Source organism: Tenebrio molitor, chromosome 7 (genome assembly GCF_963966145.1).
Source record: "Tenebrio molitor chromosome 7, icTenMoli1.1, whole genome shotgun sequence".
NCBI lineage: Eukaryota > Metazoa > Arthropoda > Insecta > Coleoptera > Tenebrionidae > Tenebrio > Tenebrio molitor.
In genome coordinates, this window is record NC_091052.1 from 10,000,001 (window position 1) to 10,022,190 (window position 22,190).

Below are 22,190 nucleotides of genomic sequence, written 5' to 3' on the forward strand. Positions count from 1 at the left end.
TTTTACATCATCTTCAGAAAAGCTCTCTAAAACTTTTTTCTTTTCTCCAGCTATTTCTTTTGTAATTTCTTTATCAGCTGTGTCCTTGACATCGTCCTTATCTTTTTCAGCTTCCCCTGTTTTTATCGGAGCCGTATCTTTAATATCAGTCCCCTTAACATCTTCTATAGCAATAGTTTTATCTTTTAATACTTCTTTTGGTTTTGGTTCTGCAATATCTTTTTCAACAACATCTTTAGAATCCCGTGGTGCTTCAACCGGTTCTTTTCCTGTAGCTTCAACTATCTCTTGCACTGGTTCTTTTGCAGTTTCTTCCACTTTTATTCTAATTTGATCGTTTGTAACGACATCCTGAACATCTTCAACAATTGCTTTTTTTTCTGGTGCCTCAATATCTTCTTTGCTGATTGTTTCTACAACGATTTCCTCAGCTTTGGGCTGAACTTCAGGACCAGACTTATCCTTTTCTTTCTTGTCCTCTGATACTGTAGTTTCTTTTGCTTCAACTTTTTCTTCTACCTTTGTTGATGCTACTTCAGGAGCAGACTTATCCTTTTCTTTCTTATCCTCTGATATTACAGTTTCTTTTGCTTCAACTTTTTCTTCTACCTTTGTTGATGCAACTTCAGGAGCAGTCTTATCCTTTTCTTTCTTATCATCTGATATTGCAGTTTCTTTTGCTTCAACTTTTTCTTCTACCTTTGTTGATGCAACCTCAGGAGCAGTCTTATCCTTTTCTTTCTTATCATCTGATATTGCAGTTTCTTTTGCTTCAACTTTTTCTTCTACCTTTGTTGATGCAACTTCAGGAGCAGACTTATCCTTTTCTTTCTTATCCTCTGATATTGCAGTTTCTTTTACTTCAACTTTTTCTTCTACCTTTGTTGATGCAACTTCAGGAGCAGACTTATCCTTTTCTTTCTTATCCTCTGATATTGCAGTTTCTTTTGCTTCAACTTTTTCTTCTACCTTTGTTGATGCAACTTCGATATCTTCAACTTCTTTTTTAGGCTTTTCAGTGTCCGTTGTGGCATCATCAATCATCTTTTCCGTCTTCGATTCAAATTCTTTTTCATCGATTTTTGTTACATCTTCTTTTAGAGCTTCCTCGCTGGATTTTATAGAAGATTGTTTCTCTTCACTAATTTTTTCATCGACGTGAGGTTCACTAACTTCTTTTACAACTTTATCTTCTACAGTTTTTTCTAAAGATTCCTGATTAACAATATCACCTTTTTCTGTTATCTTTTCAGTATCACAAACAGATTTCTCGATCACAGGCTCAGAGTCTTTAACTTCTTTAATTTCGTCTTTCAGATCACGTTTTTGAGAATCTTCAATCTTGTCAGCAGTGTCCTGTAACGACGATTGTAACTCTTTTGCCATAGATTTTGTTATGACGGTAGCTTCCGAGCAAGTATCTGCTATTGAAGATTTTTGTGAGAACTTTTGAGATTGAAGATCTGGAGAAGAACGTCCCGAACTTTCAGAACTTCTAGAAAACGTAATAGTTCCAGGTGGACATATTTCAATTTCTTCACCACCATCTTCACTAGAAGTAGTTACTAACATTCTGTGAACAGTCCCCGAATCAGCATCTTGTTCCTCCTTGATAGTTTCTTCAGCAATTGAGTCAGCTTTTGGTTGTGTTTGCTTGATTTCGTGAATCATTTTGGAAGTAGCTTGCATTAACTCGTTCGATTCTTTCATCATTTTGCTTATCTTACTTTCTGACACTTCTTGTTCTTCATGGATAGGAGCAATTTTTCTTTCTTCTTCGATTAAATAGATACTGCTTGCTTTTGGACAAACTGGCTCAGCGACCGATTTTATTGTTTTATTTTCATCAGTTACCGGAGATTCCACTGTAGTTATGTGTGTTTCTCTCAATTCTGTTGTATAACTCTTGTACGGTATAGTGAAAGGAATTTTCCCCTCAAACTCTTCCAACGGTGCATCCGATTTTAACACTTCTGCAACACTGGCAACTATCTTAATAACGTCTTCCTCTCTTTCTTTAGGCGACTTTCGACCCAATTCCATTTTATCGTCAATTTGTCTCTCATCTACTACAGGAGATTCAGGAAGCGAATCAGTTGTAATGATGACCGGTTCTGCATGTTGAGGCTCTTCAGCCTTGTGAGTTACAACTTCACTGATGGCTTTGATGTGTTCTTCTTCTACATCTTCTTTAAGTTTTTCTAGTTTCTCGTTAATTTTCTGAATAGTGGCAACATCTTCTTTTACAAGTTCCACGTCTTCTTTTCCCGGTTGGATAATTTGTTCCTCCACTTTCTTACCATCTGTTTCCTCTACTTTTTTCGTATCGTCTTTGAGGTGCTGAAGTTTCTCGTCTATTTTCTTTATTGTAGTCACGTCTTCTTTTATTTGTTCTTCGATACTCTCGGGAACTTTTTCGGCTGGTTTTTCGATGATAACCTCGTCTTTTGGAACATCAGGTAGTTTTTCCTTCAAACTCTCTAATTTTTCATCTTCGATGTCTTTCGGTTTGAGGTCGTCTTTCTCTTTTACTTCAGTCTCTGATTTTTCTACTACTTCTTCCTTTTTGTCTTGATCTTCTTTTCCCTTCACTTCTTTCTCTACCTCATGAACATCGTTTTCAATCTCTGCCTTTATTTCTTCCTCTAATTTAGAAACTACTGCACTTTCGTCAGGTTTAACTGGTTCGTCTGGCATTTTTTCAACTACAGCATCTTTAACCTCCGTTGCAATCTCCTCTTTTTTAGCAGAATCTTTCTTTTCTTCTTTAATTACCTCTTTTTGATCTTCCACAGCTTCAATCGGAGGAGGTAATTTAGTCTCATGTACTTCTTCCTTCTTCATTTCCACCTCATCTCCTGCTTCGACAACTTGCTTGTCGTCTTTTATTGTTTCAGGCAACTGAATATCTTTTACTTCTTGTTCTTTCTTTCCTATTTCTTGTTGATCTTTAACATCTTTGTCATCTTTCTTCGTTTCCACTTGGGCAACATCTTTAAGTTCTTCTTTTTGTTTTTCTACTTCGTGTTCATCTCTATCCTTTTCTTCGTATGGCGACTTTGATAGTTCCTTTTTATGTAAGTCTTCTGATATCACAGTTTTGACTTCTTCAGTGACCTCTTTCACAGATTCTTTTCTAATAGTTTCCTCCGTCTTTACTTGTTCAGTCTCCTTTTCTTCTTCTACTTTAGTTTTAACTTTCATTTCTTCCTCTTTAACATCTACATCAGTCTTTCCTGTATCTACAGCCTTTTCTGTCACTTCTACATTATCGATCTTTTCAACCACTTCATCCTTCACTTTCTTGTCATCTCCGACAACCACTTTTGTCTTATCAACTTGAGAATCAACCTTTGTTTGTGTTTCAATTTCCTTCTCTTCTTTCACATCAACCTTTTCTTTTTCTTCTTTCTTCAATTCTTCCGGTTCCTGTTTGATCTCCGTCGGAGTCGGATATTCATAGTCGACTTCTTCATGCACCGGCAAATCAGCAACTTCATCTGGTGTCTTCACAATATCCCTAATATGCGACTGTTTGTCTAATCTAATACCAACAACAGGAGGCAATTTTGTAATATTTTCAAACGTCTTCGGTGGTAACTGGATCACTGGCACATCTTTCTCTTTAGTGTCTTCTTTGACATGCTTTTCTTCAATTATTTGGTCTCCATTGTCCTCTTTAATCTCATCAAGTGGCATCCTCTCGTCTTCCGGTAGAGTCGGTGCAGTTGTTGTAGCACCGGATTCAATATTAGCTGAACCTTTCTCATCAGGTTGCGATTCTTGAGCAATTTCTTTTATTTCATTGTCAATATCTTTTTTATCCGTCGAAACATCCATCTTATCTTCAGGACTGTTCACAGAAACTTCTTTCGAAGCTTCTACGACTTCATCCTTTGACTTGACAATATCCGTAGCGGAAGTTATGATTTTCTGAACTTCATCTTGAATTTCCGTGCGTTTGTCTTCAACTGCAGTTTCTTTGCTTGGCATCTCTCCGCTCAGTTTCCTCTGCTTCTCCGATTCTTCACTGTCGCGAGCGATCTTCTGCGTTTCTTCCTCTTTATTAGTTTCATTACCTAAGTCTTGTTCGATTTCAGTCTTCTCAATAATCAAATACTCCTCATTTTCTAACTTATCGTCGATAGACAAGTCCTTGATTTTGCGGAAATCAGAAGGCTTGTCCTCGTGAAGCTCTCCTTTCCGGAAGACTGCTTCGATTTCTTTGACCGCCTCCTGTTCTTCTTTCAAGTCCGCCAGTTCTTGTGCTTTGAGATTCTGGATTTCATCAGTGGTCAATTTTGATATGTCTTTCTTGAGGATGCTGTCCTGGTCCGCGGACGGAGTACTGACAGTACTGGAATCCGTAGTTCCTTCTTTATCTAATTTACCTCTTCTAGATATACTGTCAGGTTTCTGGACGCCGTTCACTTTCTTCGCGGGACTCCCAGACAGTTTGGAAATGTCTTTCGGTCTTCTAGAGATCGGTTTGCGTTCCGTTTTGACTTCTTTCTTTTCGACAATTGGTTTTGCTGGTTCTTTCTTTGGGGCTGCTTTTATCTTTGACTCTACCACCTTTCGGTTGTTGGCATCTTTCGCGCTCTTTGCCGGAGTCGCAGTCGGGGAAGCTTTAGGTTTCATTCTGGGTTCTCCATTGACTTGTTTCTTAGGAGTCGTCGGTGATGGTTTCTTCTCAGCAGTCTTAACTTTCCTCTGTTGTGAATCGCTGCGAGCTTTAGGTCTAAGTTCAGTTCTGGGTTTCGGTCTAGGTTTTTCACCGTTCTCGATTATCTTCTTAGGTTTAGAAATGCTCTTCTCACTTTCAGTGGAGTCCGATTTCTTTACAGGAGCCACCTTTTCAGGCTGCACTCCGTTCACTTCGCCGTTCTTCATTTCAGTTTCCATAATATTGTCAGTTTGTGGTTTCGGGGTTTTTTCTTTCTTGTTGTCGACTGGTATTTTCTTTTCAGGTTGGATTATCTTTTCAAGCATCGACTGCTTGGTCTTGATGATGGTGGTTGGGGCTAGTGACTTTTCTGAACACACGGGATGTTTGATAAACTCTAAGCTCTTGATTCTGTCTAAACCTTCGAAGATTTTATTCTGTGGACTACTTCCCGGGAACAAAATTCTCGTGATGGTGTCTTCTGGATTCGCCGGTTGCCACACCAAAAGTGCACAGACCGAGGCGAGATTTTGAAGAGGAAAGACGAAATCTTTGCTAGTTTTCTGATTGGCAAACAATTTTTGGTCATTGTTGTTCCACTTTTGTAGGAACTCTCTGACTTCTTTTGAGTCTTTGGCAGGACTTAAAACGTACATATCTAAAGTACCGTGACCTACTTTATGGTATAAATTGATGGGCTCGGAATCACGATAGCAGACCTGAGGAATGAGGCTCAGCTGTCTCAAGTTAGACACTATTTCTTGACCTTCATCCAATAAGTTTATCAGAAGAGGATCTTTGTCTTTATCACCGTCTGGACTAAGGATGGCTTTTCTTTCCTACGAAGCAGAGTTTAGATCTAGTGAGAAAAGAGAAGACAGGTTTACCTGTATGTTGCAGAAGAAGTGGCCGATTTGGGGGTAAACAGCATTCTGTCTCTTTCTTCGCAGAACAGCACTAATACCGTTTACGTTACTATTATTCAGTCTCGTGAGTAAGACAGCATCTAGTCTGTCGAGATGTCTGACGAAGTCCCAGAAGCAGGCCTTCCTCGAAAAGCCTCCATCCAGGAGCATGTTGAAGCCGTTGATGCCGAACAAGGCGGCGTCGCCTTGTCCTCCAGGAAACACGTACAAAGTGGGCCGGGAAAATCGAATGTTACCGACTACATCCGAACTCTCTAAAATATTCTCTAATTCAGCCGGAATAAGAAACGGCTCTAAATAGTTAATAAAGCTGCTGATGGATGGCGATCCTGCCGTAAGGACGTCATTAGGATTCACGCGAACTTTACAACTCTTCGTGAATGGCTCTTTAGGCAAACGGGTCCAATCACCTTCTGGGGCACAGTGGATGTCCAGAGAGATGCCATTCTCGTAGGCTCTGATCACACGCAGGACCTCGATCTCCTGGAAAGCTTCCGAAAAGTCGGCCAAAGAAAAAGTACCGTCCTGAAAACCACATAATTCAAACACTCTCTCCATTTCGACCACTTTTGGAGTACTACCTGTAATACCCAAGAACCGTTGTTTGCAAATGTGTACCCGGCGTGGATAATGTGGCGATGTCGTGTGAAACTGCTTAGCAGATTTCTCACGCATTGCGCCAACGTGCTCACCACCGGATGGATCAGAATTTCCGTCACCAGGTTTTCTGATGCGAACTGGATGAGGCGCTCGCCTGTAAACAAGGTCACCCAATCAATACTGGGACTTATTATTTTTATTCTGGGGATTTACGTAAACTGCAATTCTCTCAATACACCGGAACATGACAACGACGATTGCAGCAATATTGTTTTAGTGCTTGCACCGTTCAATTTCCTGCTACCGTACTAACTAAATTTTCCCACAAGATAACATCTTGTCAACAAATTGCGCCTCAGTGAGCATCTATTTACCAGCGGGTCACGTTTATCGTACATTTTATAATGAAGTTTTCTCATTTTTGTTTTGATTAAACAGGAGCCTGGGGAAGTGCTTAAATCCATTCTCGTTTAATCTCGTTTCAACAATTTTTTTTACTCTCTTTTACTTGCTCACTACTTACGGCCTCTTAGGAAGCAGCTTCTCGACAGGAACTTTTACTTCGGCCGTAAGCTTTTCAACATCTTCCATTTTCTCAACAATTTCTGTAGCATTGTCTTCAAAAACCCACTGACTTTGATCCATTATATTTTCTTCTTTTGGGAATTCTACTTAACCTTTGATACTTTTTTCATATATTTGTTGCGATTTGTTCTGTTGGTTTTATTTTGTTTTATCTGGAGTTGTATCAGCTGTGTCCTTAAAATCTTGCTTATCTTTTTTAATTTCCTATACCTTTATTGGAGCCACATGTTCAATATCAGATAATTTTATATTTTTGGTTTCGGTTGTGCAGTATCTTTTAAAAGAGCAATTTAACATCATGTACTTTTACTGATTCTTTACTGTTAGCTACAGATATCCTGCACTGTTTCTTCCGCAACCCGATCTTTAAATGAACATCTTCAACAATTGTCTCTTTTTCTGATATCTCTATATCTTCTTTGCTGACCATTTCTATAGCTATTTCCTTAGCTTTTAACTGTTCTTCAGGAGCTGACTTATCTTTTCCTTCAATGAATAGTGCACTTTCTTTTCTTTCAATTTTTTCTTCTGCCTTTCAGTATCTTTCACCGGACTTTTCAATTTCAGCTGTAGCGTCATCAGTCATGGTTTCTTTTTCACAAACTTTTATTATCCTTTCTCTCTACTAATTTTTTCGTCAATTTGAAGTTTACTATTTATCTTCTAGTTTTTTTTGTAAAGATTCCTAATTAACAATTTTTTTTTGTAGTTAGAAGTTATAACCCAGTATCATAAATACATTTGTCGCTCGGGCTCTTTGTCTTCTTCAATTCCTTCTTTAAAATCACATTTTTTAAAATCTTCAATCATTTTAGCAATATCTTGTAGCAACGATTGTAAGTTTTTTGCTCTAGATTTTGTTATTACGGTAGCTCCCGAGCAAGGTACCTAAAGATTTTTTGTTCTTCGTGAATCAGAGCAATTTTATTTCTTCTTTGGTTAAATATAGATACTGCTTGCTTCATCAGTAAAAGGAAACATGATTACTGAAATATTGCCTTGACCACTCAATTTCCTGGGGCCGTGCAACTAAATTTTCCCAAAAGATAACATTTTGTCAACAAATTTCGCCTCGGTGAGTATCTGTTTACGATAATTTGGCACCGGGTCACGTTTAGTGTACATATTTTATAAGGAAGTTTTCCCATTTTTGTTTTGGTTAAACAGGAGCCTGGGGAAATAACAACTTTCAATTTTGTGGGAAAAGAGACAGTTTCGGACATCTGAGGCTTGCGTTAAAAAAAGTAGGCGCAGCGATAAATCGTTTATATTCGTGTTCTGGTGATAACACAATTAACACAATCCCATTTACAGTTTTGTTTTATGTAGCGATAAAAATATAACTGCAGATGTCTTTATGGTGGAAATTCACAAAAGCACGTCTTCCGATCGATAGCTGTGAAAATGGTTGATTCTTGGAGGCGTAGATTTTCTCGAAAACAGTTAATCACCTAACAAAGCTTGCAGGAAAAAGAATCGAAGAAGTCCATGTGGCGGAAGTTTCATTTGACACAGGCTCCAAATGGCTAACAATACAGTTCTTATCACATCCCGGTAGATTACTCTGGAACGCTACAATGGCAGGTTTCGACGCTTCGAAACAAGAAAAGCCGTAAAAGATAAGAGAGGACCACTCGAAGAAACGAGCACAATACAAATTGCTGCTGACGTTATAGATCGTGAGTTAACTCAGACTTCTGGAAGTTATTCACTGTGAAACGTAACGAACGACAAACGCGACAGTTTCGCCGTAATTATGACTTAATGAAACAGAACCGGCTTCCGGGATGCGCACAGGAAGAAGTGGCACGGATCAAAAGGGAGAAACTTTCAGATACTCCATTACTCCCGTCTTTTGTTACGACCTGACATTTGTTTTAGGCAAAATGAAAAACTCGCATGCTCGCCGGGTTTGTTGACTCTCCTCACTAATATTTGATCCTTTTCAGCTTTCGGTAGCGTGGAGGAAGGATTTAGTGTTGCTTCGAGTAAGAAAACAAAACTTTCTGCAGCTGAGGCAAAAAGTAAACACCAACGAAGCAAAACTCCACCGAAACTCATCTTAAAAACTGTATAATCCTCGAATCTGGGCTACACTCGAACCCCTACAATTTCGACCCAACAACCCTTTCATTTATGCATGGTATTTAACTCGTTTGATTCGCCACCCTTAAATCTGTCATGGTGTCAGTTTTACGGAATGGTGGGTATTAAAGTATTTAGGAGGAATTTGCGAGCGCTCGACTAAACATCAGATGAGACCTGCATTAATCCAAAACTGTCTAATTAAAACCCGTTAATGATTATTAAATTTCTGGAAGTTAATAAGATCTTCCGAAACATTAGCGCCACTCTCGGATCCGCCGAAAGAGTCATTGCAGTATCGGAAAGTTTTTTCGAGCAGAACTTCCAGATAAAACGAGCAAGAATTTCCAAGTTGGTCGAAGTTATGGAAGACCGAGTCTGTATATCTCTTCCTCCGTTTTATAAATTCGAAAACTACGTTTAATGGCCGTAAATAATGTATAAGGAGAGGTGCATGAATGTCAAAAAATGTGTGATTTGGGGTGCTTTATGCGGCACTTAGGCTGCAATTTAGGGTGCTTGTTGCTTACCATATCTGGCTTCCTCTCCTTCGAGAGCCTGTTCGGTTATTATAGCCAACTCCTTTGCCAGATCGACGAGGCAGTCGTTTACGTCCCAAGACAGTAATCCTGAAACAAGAAATATAATGCCACTAAATTGACGTCTAGGGTGGAATTCGCCGGTCTACATTATAAAATTCCCGTTTAAAAGCCGCATCTAATTGCTTCGGCGCTTAACGATCCTCATAAATTTACAATAACACTCTCTAATTTTTCCTAAACCTGCAGCAACATCTTGATTATTGTGTGAACGCCTCCATTGGACTTTAATTAAATCCAGCCTAATCAAATTTAAGTACACCGCGCCAATCTAAATGTTTTCCATTCGGAATTCTTTCGGGATCGGACAAAGGTAGCTGCGTGTGACAGTAACAAAACATTTTCCTGCCCCGCTGTAAAATCCTTTATGGTAAAAGGAAGCACTGTTTGTTTTTATTGCCCCAGATAGCTCGTCCTTCTTCGACTTTGAACCCTAACATTTGATGCGGAAATATTATGTATGTTGGCTTAAAGAAAACAAAGATCAAAACACCGAGATTGATGGAACGTCTAGGCCATGTTTTTTTCTCCCAGCAATCCACAAAAATCTAACTCTCCACAGTTCTCCTCATTATTCACTCTTACAATTACCACATTTTTTCTCTTCAGTATCATATTTGGCTGGGTTCTCGGAAGCACCATTTTGAATAACGGTCGTGAAAGCCGTTCTATTACAGCGATAACACTTGGAACTTTCAAAATGCAAGGGTTTGATTATTACATTTGCCCCAAAATCTGGTTTTGTATAAATTGAAAATAAATATGCAGTGTACCCTCGTACTGTTCCGCAGGCGATAAATTTTTTTATGTTTACCTCGTGTAAAACCTTTAGATTTCATAAAATTTTATGAAACCTTGTGGGGTGTTACGATAGAGTGATAATTTTCTTCCAGGTGATGTAACGAGTCTATCGAGGTGGAGCTTACAGCCCGGAGAATTGTAGCAACACAGGGATGTACAATAATTTTTAGGTTGTTCCAGAAGGCTATTAAGTGGATTAAATCGATACTTCTTGTAGCATTCGTGATAGGACTAGTGGCTACACCTTGAGATTAGCAAGGATAGCCTTGCAGATAAATAACATATGGAATTTCATTAAATCTACATTAGTATTCTACTAATATGCAAATTCGCAATCACGCTCGCCATTAGTGCTGCGAATAATTCGATTTTGGGCCAAATTGCGCGGACATCTTGTTCGAGAGCGTCGCCATTTTGCGACAAATTCTTGCTTGATAAAATAATTGAAATGTATTCATGTAAAACAGGTAGAAGCGGCGTAATTGACGTACTTTTTCCTCACTTTCCTCGGGAGGGTTTCGTCGGGATCCAATTGAAAAGAGTCCATGAAACATTTAAAAGCAGGGATCGGGAGATGTAATTTATTAACTTCTCCATTACACATCGACATCAAATATTTATTCTCGCTTTCCTCGACACAATGAATAACCAGAATACACACAGACACGCACAATTTCGATAAATTCTAATAAAGTGAACGCGTTCCTGAAGGAAAGCTTGTTTTTTGGTTATTTGTCGGCTGTCATCGTAACGTACGGTTTTCAATAAAAGAAATTGATATCCCCGACCTTATTTACAAGACGCTATTAATATGTCCGCTTTGGAGATATCGATTTCACCAAGAAAAATGTTTTCTCTTAACTGTTGTTAAATATTTTCTCAGACAAAATGAAGTGGAGGACGGACTCGTCGATCCAATACGAATCCAGAGATTGTCCTCGAAGAATAATTGAGATTTTATCGTCACCATTACAATGGATGAAGAAAAATTGCCGCGGTTAGAACGAGTTCTCAAAGGGAAAATATTTCAAACTTTCCGCCTTATTGGAAAATATATCGGTCGTGTACATCTGTGCTAAGTTCTTGGAGGCCACAATTCTCATTATTTTCTATCAACAAATTGCTGTCACGGTGCATTTTCGCTTCAACACTTGACCCCATAACTCTTATCCACGCCGTTCATCTGGACTCATTAAATTGGAAAAACTGATGAGTTTCCAACAATCACAAACTTTTCCTGGCGATGTGGACACTTCGACAGCCTTGACACGCCATTTATTATTAAAACTGATAATCGATTAACTCTCCAAATTACAGTTACACCTTTTCCAAATAATTACGTTGTATGGGAAATTGTTTTACTTCTAAAAATAGTGTATTTATTATTTTGGCCACAAATTAAATTACAAATTCATCAAAAACACTGCAAATGTATTGATTGGACGTCGACAAAAAGGAGTTTGCGCACAGCCAAAATCCAGAAAAATATTCAAATTTGGATTTTACTACTCTCGTCCTTATCGACATCTACTAGTGAAAACAAATTTGTATTAATATATTTTTGTGGCATCCTTTGTCCGTGCGTTCGGTTGAAAAACCCCACAAAAACTTTTATTTTCTGCTGTTGCTGTAAAACCGCGAAAAGTAATTATCAGAAGTGGAGGAATTTCCGTTCGACAGCAGCAGTTTAAGCTGTTGTAGTGCAGACTTGAGGTAGCGAATTTTGCAACCCTTGGGGCAAGTAGCTGTATAGCGTTTATTAATTAACTACATGATTGCCAGTACTGGGGATTAGTTAATTGAAGTTCTACAAGATTTTAATTGAATATTATTACTGGAACAGAGTGGCTACAGTTTTATAAAATTTCATCAGGTGGATCCGCCCCAGTAAAGTACGCCATCAAGACCGAAATTACTTTTTTCGGGATCCTTTGATTAATGGCATTACTTTTTTTAAGCTAAACTTGCCCCGAAACCATCCATCAAAAATTCACCATTTTATTTTATCTCGGAATTGAATTAAACTACTTCACTCAACACACACGACCCATCAAGCCTGCATTAAACCAGACCGTTAAAAGCAGTTATCGTTAATTGGGCTCGATTGGAAAAAATTCATCAGCACTGAGACAATCTACCCCACTGCAGATGGTCCAATTTTATTTGTTTCACGTAATCACACTAAAGTGGTGCAATGTCGTGACCCTGCTAGTTGACCTTTAAAACTATTGGTACACTGGTATTACGCTATTGACCTCGGCCACACATTTCGTTCGATACAAGGGGTAGAATTTGACAGTTATTTCACCACCGAACTAGTGTAAAATTCACCAACAAAGTCTCGAAACTTTCTCATCTCGTATAATTTTAACCAACTGTAAATTCTAAGAGGAACAAATCTTCTCGAGCCCATTAAGAATGTAAAGCACGGAAAGTAATACCTCGAGCTTGACAAAAGGAGTTTTTATTTGACTACGATGATTTCACTGCACACAGGCTGTTCTTAACACCACAAAAAAAAATACACAAAGTGTGTTCAATGTTATTATTAGAGTGATGTATTAAATTTCAACGGTTTCCATTTAAAGTCGATTCAGTCTAGACAAGCTTCATAAAAAATGTATCACTAGTTTGGCTTTGGTAAAAATAGGAATTGAGACGTGTGGAGACTCCACCCTCGGGTTATCGGGAGTGGTGCGAATGTATTAATTCGGGGGTGAATACCGAACGATGCAACATTTCCGGAAATTTGCTGTGTGCTTCCACCAGCTATGCATACATCCAATAATCCGGGGTTAGTCCGGAAAACTTAGTTCACAACCTTAAGCCACACATTCGGCCGCAATATCACGATGGTACGAACAGCTGCCTCAACATTAATTATTACTCCGCAGGAATGAACATGACGCGTTATGTTCATAAATTCCGTGTGGCTCACCGGAGCGGAAAAACCGCATTAAACTTGACAACACAAGCAAAAAGCCTCGAATTTTTTAGTCGTAATCCAATAATGATCTCTATTTGGGTTGGCTGCGTCCAGGCAAAAAAACGAAATTAATAATTCTGTTGCTAGGAAGGAACAAAGTTTGACAAAAGTTCGGAGAGTGCGAAAATCCCCTAATTCGCTTAGTTCCAGCGATTGATTGTTTTATGAGGGTGGTTCTTCATTTCGCACTGAGAGGAATGACAAATACAAAAATGGAGACAATTAGATTTGATTACGTTTTGATTTGGTTTGTAGTCTTTGTTACAAAACTTGTGTAAAAATCTTTTTGTTTAATCGCTGTAAGCACTCACAAAATCCGTTCTAAATTCAGGCAAATCCAAATGCGTGGATAAAATGTCGCGTTTACCTTTGGAGTTGCCTCAACTGTCAATACAGATTTAAGCGATGAATATTTATTGGCACAGCCCCCGCGAAATAATTCTTTTGGGTCAATTCCAGTGCCCTGCGATACATTGCAGGATTAAGCTCGCGCCGCCACAACTTTCCGAAAGCACCCTCGCCTTGATCGAAACCATTCATGGCAGTCGTCGAGATATTTAATTTAAAATCTTATCGTGATGCGATATTTTTAGTCAAAACCTCATAAAATATTCATGATTTCGAAATAAAACGCTCTTTAATAAAAGTTTGGAAGCGCCGGATTCATCCGGAGACTTGCAGCGTATCGATCTCGTCCGGAATGCCAAAGAGTCCGGGATATCAAGCTCGTCCTTCGGACAAACAAATATCAAAACAAGCGGAGTCCTGGCGCAGAACAGAAATTAATAAATCACTGCGGCTCGCAGATAATTTCCGAAAAATCGCCGCCAACGAGGCGTAAAGTAAACCCACTTGACGTAGAGGGTCTTGCACTGTCTGATTAAATTGGGTCATATTTACACGACGCTGCGGCACACACGATACTTCCTGCCCCCAGGTGCGGCGGCTTTCGTTTTATCGACGCAGGAGACTGTTCTGCACGATTTATCCGAGGCGGTGCTTGTCAGACGACTGATAAAGAGATTATCTCGACAAATCGGATTTTTATCAGGTGCTGCCCGCGAATTTCTAGATTGACACGTCAAACTCGTGTTTAGATTTTAATTGCGATTAAATACACCCAGTCGCGTTAATCAACGTTTAATTGTGTTTGCTGAACCGATACAGCTCATATTTGCACATAAAATCATCCCAATATGGAGTCGTAGGCGACGAATCAATGGTAATGAAGGGGCAACTTCGAGGTCAGGGACCTGCTGAAGACAAAATTATGATGCGATGAGTTGTGGGCGGAAGGAACTTTTCTGACACTCTTTTTAATGAAAAATCACGAGATAAACCGCACTTTACGACTTGATTAGCAGTCCGGGTCGATAAATAATATTCCGGGAGTCGGTTATTTTTCGTGGTAATTCAGCTCCATTAGGATGATTGGTAATTAGTGCAACCAGCCAAGCGATTAGACATGCCAGGTTGCCGATCCAAGTACGTTCATAACTGTGCAAGATGAGTCTTCCAAAAAGTGTTGTCTCTTCCTCTTGAGATTATTGTCCCTATAATAAGGAAACCTTGAAGTGTATATTTAACTTGAACCCAACGGTGGAAATGTTAGGCTAGGTTGACACCCGTGCCGCTGGAAATAACTTCTTATTTATAACCGCTGGAAGACAAGACGTGTTTAGACATGGTGGAATGTTTACTAACATTTACAACTCTGAATCCTTCCTATCGGCAGGACTATTTTCAACTCCCAAGAGCGACTCTTGTTGTCTAATTATTCAACCGGTGGCTCGTAATTTTATTTACAATTATTAAACAGCCGGAATGTTCTCTTAATTGAATCGCATTCAGAACGGTTCCTTTGATTAGCATTCCGTGCAAATTGTGGTCAATAATGAAGCACTGATTCGGCTTGAAAGGGCCAGAATTAACCGAACCCTCCTCGAAATACATCATTTTTTATTCGCTCGTTGCGATTTAATTCGAATACAATTTAGTTGTGGCGATGTAACTGAAATTGGAAATTTGTACAACGTTGTATTCCCATCACAAATTAATTTTATCGGATTTAACAATTTCATAATCGGGAACAATTTTGGTGGATGCGCAGGGGACAAAACATAAACTCCGATCAATTGTCGGACAGATTGCAGACAAATTTATCACCCCATTAAAATACAGTCTCTGTTATGAAGTTACTTAAAGCCGTCGGTTTATCGCAGGTAACTCACTTTATGGACTAATGAATGCGATAAGTGTGTTAAGTGCACAGTTAACTGCGCGGCCTAAATTAGCCATAAATGTCCGACTTACACACCAATAAACCCCGATGATTAGTTTCGTTGATTTCCTCTATTCAGACAAATTTTTCCCATTTGCGGAACGCTCGATCACAAAAACCGAAACGATTAAACCAGAACCAGTGGAAGAAATATATTAAGACTGATCCTCGCGGAGCGAAATCCTTAATTCATTTCTTTCGGGGACACCGACTCAAATTAAACTTCCAACTCCGCTTGTTATCTCCAAGCGATCCCGACTTTGCTAAACAAGCTCGATAAAAATTGCCACGTGGCCATAATTCGCCGGACAGATAATGATCCACTAATGAGTGCTCGAGGAAATTGCCAACCTGAAAAACATTCAGCGTTTTTCAGCCGCGACAGCTGTTATCAAATATATTTTCAGTCGACGCTCTGTTCGCTTTTAAGTAAATACGATAAGGGGTGAGTCGTGCGTTACGAATTACTGGGTTCACGTCATGCATGTTTAATAGGGAGAGGACTGGGTGGTTTTTATTCAAGCAGTCACATTCGAAGAGCCGCGACAGGACTGTTGCCATGCTACACCTTCGCAGGACTCTTGGATTATTTATTAGACCGTTCATATTAAAACCGGCACCGGTGTTGGACTGGGCGACTGGGCTGTTAGAATTATTTTTTGTGAATTTAATTGCGCCCCAATTATTCCGACTCGGTAGCAATTTGCTCGTGACACTTTTAATTACTTGAGATTTGAGCCACCACCCCCAATATCGAGATCTGCATGATATTGCTTTAATTTCGTCTCGAGTCGGTTTAGATAAACAGGTTTATGAGTTTATCTTGGGGTTAGATCGGCCTCCGCCATGCCCAGATTTAATCTGTTTGCAGATGTAAATAATCGCAGCAAAGTGTTTATGTGTTCGGGTTTTTGGAGCGGTTGTAATTGGCGGTTAACGGTTTATGGTGATAATATTGCGGTGTAATAATGATGACGTTACCACTCTCTGGCAGTCGCAGAATGGTAATATATCCTGGAATTATATTCTGCAGATGACAGTTCTGTAAGAGGTTGTGCCAAATCAGATACTCGCTGTCCCGGTAAATCTATTACGTTTATGACCTACCATTACACAGCCCACTTTCAAAGGCTTCATGGTAGATTACGTTTCGAGACCCACCGCATGTGTGAGGAACCTGAAAGCAGATCCCTGCGTGTCCTTTTTTATATATAGATTTCACGTAGACAGAACAAACACAAAACGTAGACACCAATAAAGCTAATGTTGTCTTTGCGCCGAGCAAGTATTTGAGGCATCACTTGGTAAATAGGTGTGACCTTGATTGATGAAGGCATCGTCGGTGTCACCGCAAAAAGCGTCTGACCAGCGACCTTGTCCCCCGAAAATTTATTGGGGCCAATAACTCAAGACCAGCGATTGTAAAATAATAAAGATATGATCTCGCCATAAATTGTGACAATCGACCGTGGCGAGCACTTTCAAAAATAAATGACCCTGTCCGGCGACTCCGCTTTCCTGAAGCCCTGGCGAATTAAACATAGGGCTCCTGAAACATTCATCAACCCCGCAGGACTGTGTAACGTGACGATGTGCGCTCAAATTTCAACGTTAACTACAGGTTTCCCTGCAAATTACTGCAGGATTCGCTTGACCTGAAATACAATCTTTCGTGAAACCGTACCGTGTGACGTCTGGCAAAAGAAATTGTTCGCGATAATGTCGTCTCTTAATGCGATTCTTAATTGCGAGATAAACGGATGAGAAAATGGATGAATTCTTAAAAGCGGGATATGAAATTTCAGGACAATGAAAACGGAAAGTGAATTTTTCAGCGCTGTATTAAATAAAGCCGTTGCTGCAGACGGACAGTGGAAAGCTTGAAATATATAACGTTGTGTGAATAATTTATTTTGAGAAACAAGAAAGCTTTCGGCTGCCTCTGAAATACTACCCTCGAGGGAAGAACGCACCGAATCGGCGATTATAACAAATTTATTTCCACCCGTTGATTCATCGGTTTCTAATAAAACTGTGCATAAAAGACGTAAAACTCGCATCTGCAGTCATCTACGTGTACAAACTTAATTTGAGAGTTCCTGCAGTCAATCAAGAAGCGTCTTAGCGAGACACAGATCGTCGGTCTGTTTTATTGAGCACCACACTCACATCGACCGGAGTTTTATTGCAGTCGTCGCCCTTTTAGTTTCACGACCACGCACTAAAACGAGGAGCGAGCCTTAATGGTTTCTTTTGGAAACACACTAAACCTGGGCTCGAGCTGGAACAAGAACCATCAATTAATTTCCTGGGCGGATTTATGCCGAAAGCGCTGGAGCTTTCTTCACAATTTTCCCATCCAGTTATGAAAATTGCCACTCGAAATTGCCGCAATAACCCGCAGATTCAGACAGACATCCTGGCGCCTCCTGATAAGTGCTTCGCCCAACGGATCGCACACAATGGCGAAGAGGTGTGGCAGTCTTGCAGAACGTCGTGATTCATTCCCAGACAAGGTCTAATTAAAAAGTTGCTCATAATGCAGACGAGACAGATCTGCACCAGGAACCGCAGCAAGTTTCAAATGGTGTGATTCTCTCCAGTCACTACTGCGTGACTGTTTTGGGTTAATGGTAAATAAATTTCAACTCTGTAAACAAAGTCTTGCGTCATTCGTAACAGCGCAAACAAAAAAGAATTATTGCAGCTGGTGTTGTAAAAATTTGCAGTGATTATTATTATTAGTCATACCAACAGGCAGTATCGCCAACTGCCAGACTGTGCAACTCGTAATCCAATTTGGGAAATTAACTATTGCGGGCCCTGCTCTTAATTGACGTTTAGAATAATTGCAGAAGTGGAGTGGAAAATAAGAGCCAAAGCTGTGACTCGGTCAGGAAGTACTGGGTTATTATAAATGTTTTTTACTTCGCAGTTGTGATTTCTACTTTTTTTTTTCTTTGAAAACTATACATTTCTTTTGTGTTCTTGTTTTTATCATTACTAAATAAAATCAAGTGATTTGATGTTAATTATTTATGACATTTTAAAAATTTTAAATTGTGTTGTTTTAAAACCCCCTACTTTTAGGCAACCAAGTAATCACCAATTTACCTTTTCTGCATAGAGTACCGTTGTAACTGGCAAATTTCACAGTCAACTAGGATGGAAGAAACATTTTTAATAACACCGTGCAAAATACACGAACCGAAAGTTTCCTACAAGTTTTTTATTTCGAACAAGATTATGTTTGGTTCAAGGTTATGGCCAGACTGTTTGATTAGATATTCCAACTCTTTAAAATTCATAAGTCGGTGTACTGTAAAATTACTCAGTAATATCTGTACGAGATCCCAATACGAATAGAGTTGGTTGAAGTAGTTACAAGTAGAACTCGGCTACGGAACAAACTGCATTAGCATAGTTCCATGATAAGTTAAAATTGCAGGACCTTATCAGATCCTTGCATAATGGATTTGATCGGGGGGATTTCTAAAAGTTGTCAGAGCAGATTGAATTAGTAATTTTTCCCAAGAACGTGGAAGAAAAACTGGCGAGGGGAGCGAAAGTCAAAAAAATGTGGCCTACAATCCCAGTGGTGAAATGAAATCCGTGTAAAATTTGTGGAGTGATGTGTGTTACAAATTTATCGCCGCGTGATAAATTCGAGGGCAATCGAAACTTGTGGCCTGGAGGTGGCAAAATCGGTAAAACGTCGCTGTCAAGCTTTCTTGCATTTTTCTTTGGCAGGCTCATTTGCAGTGCCATTACGCGAGTTTTCAGGCAATTAGCCTGGACGTCTAAGCGAGAGCCGTCTTCGGCAATTTCAGCCCAGCAACCGTCGAGGAAAATTGCAAATTCGGGCAGAGGGTGAATTGCGTTATATTGATCGAGAAACTCGTGTGCGCCGTCGATGTGACCCTCGTCGACGCGCACCAGGTCACGGGATGGTGCGCACGACTTTTCGAATACGTTTTGATTTATTCCGTTTTCGGAAAAAACAGGTGGCGGAGGATTTAGGACGTGGAGGTCTTATCCGTCGAGAGCAGGCGCCTACTTTTCGCCGTATAATAAGTCGCCGAATTTATGACGGACCGAGCTTTCGAGCTTTGTCAGGAGTCAATGTGGAAATCACATTTGTGCGGTCCAAATTAAATTATAGCAGGAGGGGCTTTACGGGAGATTACTCCTTGTCTTAATGTCGCGTGTGGCGATCGATAGTTATTTTCACCCTTTTGTCGTGGCGGGGCTTGCGAAGCTCTCGGGAAGGTCAGGGGTTGTTTAGCGACAACTGAACATAAATTCAACATTCGAGACTTGCGACAGTTTACGATTTTCCCACCGACAAGGCTACGGCTTCGACAAAGGAAAATTGTTGCTTTGCGACCAACTTCAAATTACTTATCACGAGCAGAAGCACCCCATTATACGAAACTTTCATTTACACTTTCATAAATATTCCAAAATTGAAACAAAAACAGTCTCAATTTCCATGACACATGTTATACCAATCCCTCAAGGACTTTGCTAACTTATAGTTTCCAAATTGTTAGACATGCGAGAGAGAACTTCTGACAAACGATATGAAATATTCCATCTCGATAAAACTGTAACTGGAAAAAGTAAAAAAAATGTGCTGAAAAACGAAATAAAGCAATCACTGAGTTTCCACCTGTGTAGCAAATTCATTTGAACTTTTTAGTATTCCGTTTAGCGTTTTCGTGTTGAAATAGCTCCAAAAAAAATAATCACTTCATTTGTAGTCGTTTATTAAGCACTAGTTCCGGTCCATGTTGTGTTTGCACTGCACGGTGGAATTTGTTTGTGTTTGCAATGCAGTAATAAAAATCTTTTTGCATTCATATTTACTATGATATAACAGTGCTGACTGATGTTTCCGTCCAAAATAAATGATTTATGAAAATAACTTCATTCAGCAGCTGTATTGATCATTTCCATTAACCCCAGTATCACTATCTCCTGTCAATGGTGTTAAATTATTAGGTCGTCGTCAGGTCCACTAAATCATTATTGATATAGCAGTCCATGAATGTTAAAGTAATCATTATGGTAACTACTGAAAGACTTCATAAACTTCACTCATAAAGAAAGTTTAGTGATAGTTAAGTCGTGTTTAGCAAAATTTTTCGTTTTGGAAACTCTTCTTTTTGATATTTTGTATACAGCTCGACAAAAATAGCTTGGCACATGGCTGATGGATGCGTCGTGGATTGAAATCCCCCCCACTAGCGGAGCGCACTTGTTTGAGGTGTCTAGATCATGTGAAAAAATATAAAATTAAATTAAAGGTTCAAGCTTGAAGTGGGCAGCGTGTCCGGACTGTTTAGCAGATTTGCTTCATAGCCATATCCTTGTCTCTCTCGTGTCCTCTTCTGCGCATTTCATGTGCCAAGCTGTAGTTCTTCAGGAACGCACCATAATTGTTGTCATCATTGCATCTTCACACACAGTTAAAGCTTCGAGATTTTCAAATTACTTCTTGCAGGCCACTTGTTGTCAAAAATGAACAGATTCAAATGGACCATTTGCACGCTCGAGTAAAACCAAATGACCTAATCCCTGTCTGTAATGCAAATTTGAATCGGTATCCAAGACGTAATAAGGCTTTAAAGTATTAACAAACGACAGACAAACGTTCCTCAATTATCTCCCAAACGGGTGCTAGGATTATCATGGCGGATATCTCTAACCAAATTTTCTCTCTGCAATGGGGTTATTCAATTTCCTCGACTCCTGATCGATTGTGGCAATTAAGAGTGGCGGTTCCAAACTGTTATTAGATTACTGATGGAATTGTTGCAATATTTTCCAGTGCCATAACCTTATTTTGAGAAATGTTTAAAAATGAAAAATAACCCCATTAGCAAAATTGAATTTCGCTGTGATTTAGCTGTACCATTAGGCAATCTTCTCAATTATGATCAGCAGGGTCGATAGCCCCAACTCTTGCGTGAATGTAATATAAAGGAAGAGGGAGTCGTCGCCCATGAATTTTTAATGGTCCGACGCTTACGCACGTTGGAGAAAAATATCACAATAAAGACATATTTCTAGTGTTGATCCAACCCCTAGTGGGGATATCACCCCCGCATAAGATCACGCCTCGCTGTTTACACATTGAGTTTTATGGCGATATTTGAACAGTATTAGAATAAATCCGTCGTATCTTGACAAATCCAGTTTCACACGTGCGCACTTTCTGATCCAACATCTCCACCAATTACAATAGAAGCGTTGAAATATTTCCAAATTTGAAAATCATCCTAAAAGGACTTATTCAGCATAACAAAGCTCAAAGTTAGGCGGCTTCAAAGAAAACTTCTTCAGGAAAACTCAATTTTCCCAAGTAGGGAAGCTTAAATGTCGTTCCATTATGCTCAACTGTGTCCCTCGATGGTGCAAGTCGTTTGTGTATCTATGCAGACCAAATTCAGACAACGCGTACAAGACAAACTTTTTCCAAACGAGTTAAAAATTTGTGTTGGACCAACACGATTTGCAGGGTAGTTGCGGTTTAACAGTTGGTAGGGGTGCGCCTGTGAGTACATTAAAAAGGACAACAGTAGCGTCAGCTGCACGTGAAAATTACCATTACAGAGATGGGCGAGTAAACATCCAGATGACAGTGCCGTGTCAGTTT

The 22,190-nt window shown here is 39.6% G+C and overlaps 1 protein-coding gene across 1 annotated transcript in view; it reads right to left on the reverse strand.

The window, feature by feature from the left end:
• Positions 1-22,190, reverse strand: part of futsch — a 34,292-nt gene that overhangs the window by 7,390 nt on the left and 4,712 nt on the right. Inside the window, exons 2-5 of the mRNA XM_069053405.1 lie at positions 9,393-9,491; positions 6,174-6,346; positions 5,554-6,117; positions 1-5,505 (exon numbers count right to left, since the gene is read on the reverse strand). The exon at positions 1-5,505 is cut by the window's left edge and continues 5,224 nt beyond it. Of these exons, the coding sequence (XP_068909506.1) occupies positions 1-5,505; positions 5,554-6,117; positions 6,174-6,346; positions 9,393-9,491 (6,341 nt within the window). The remainder of the gene's footprint in view (positions 5,506-5,553; positions 6,118-6,173; positions 6,347-9,392; positions 9,492-22,190) is intronic.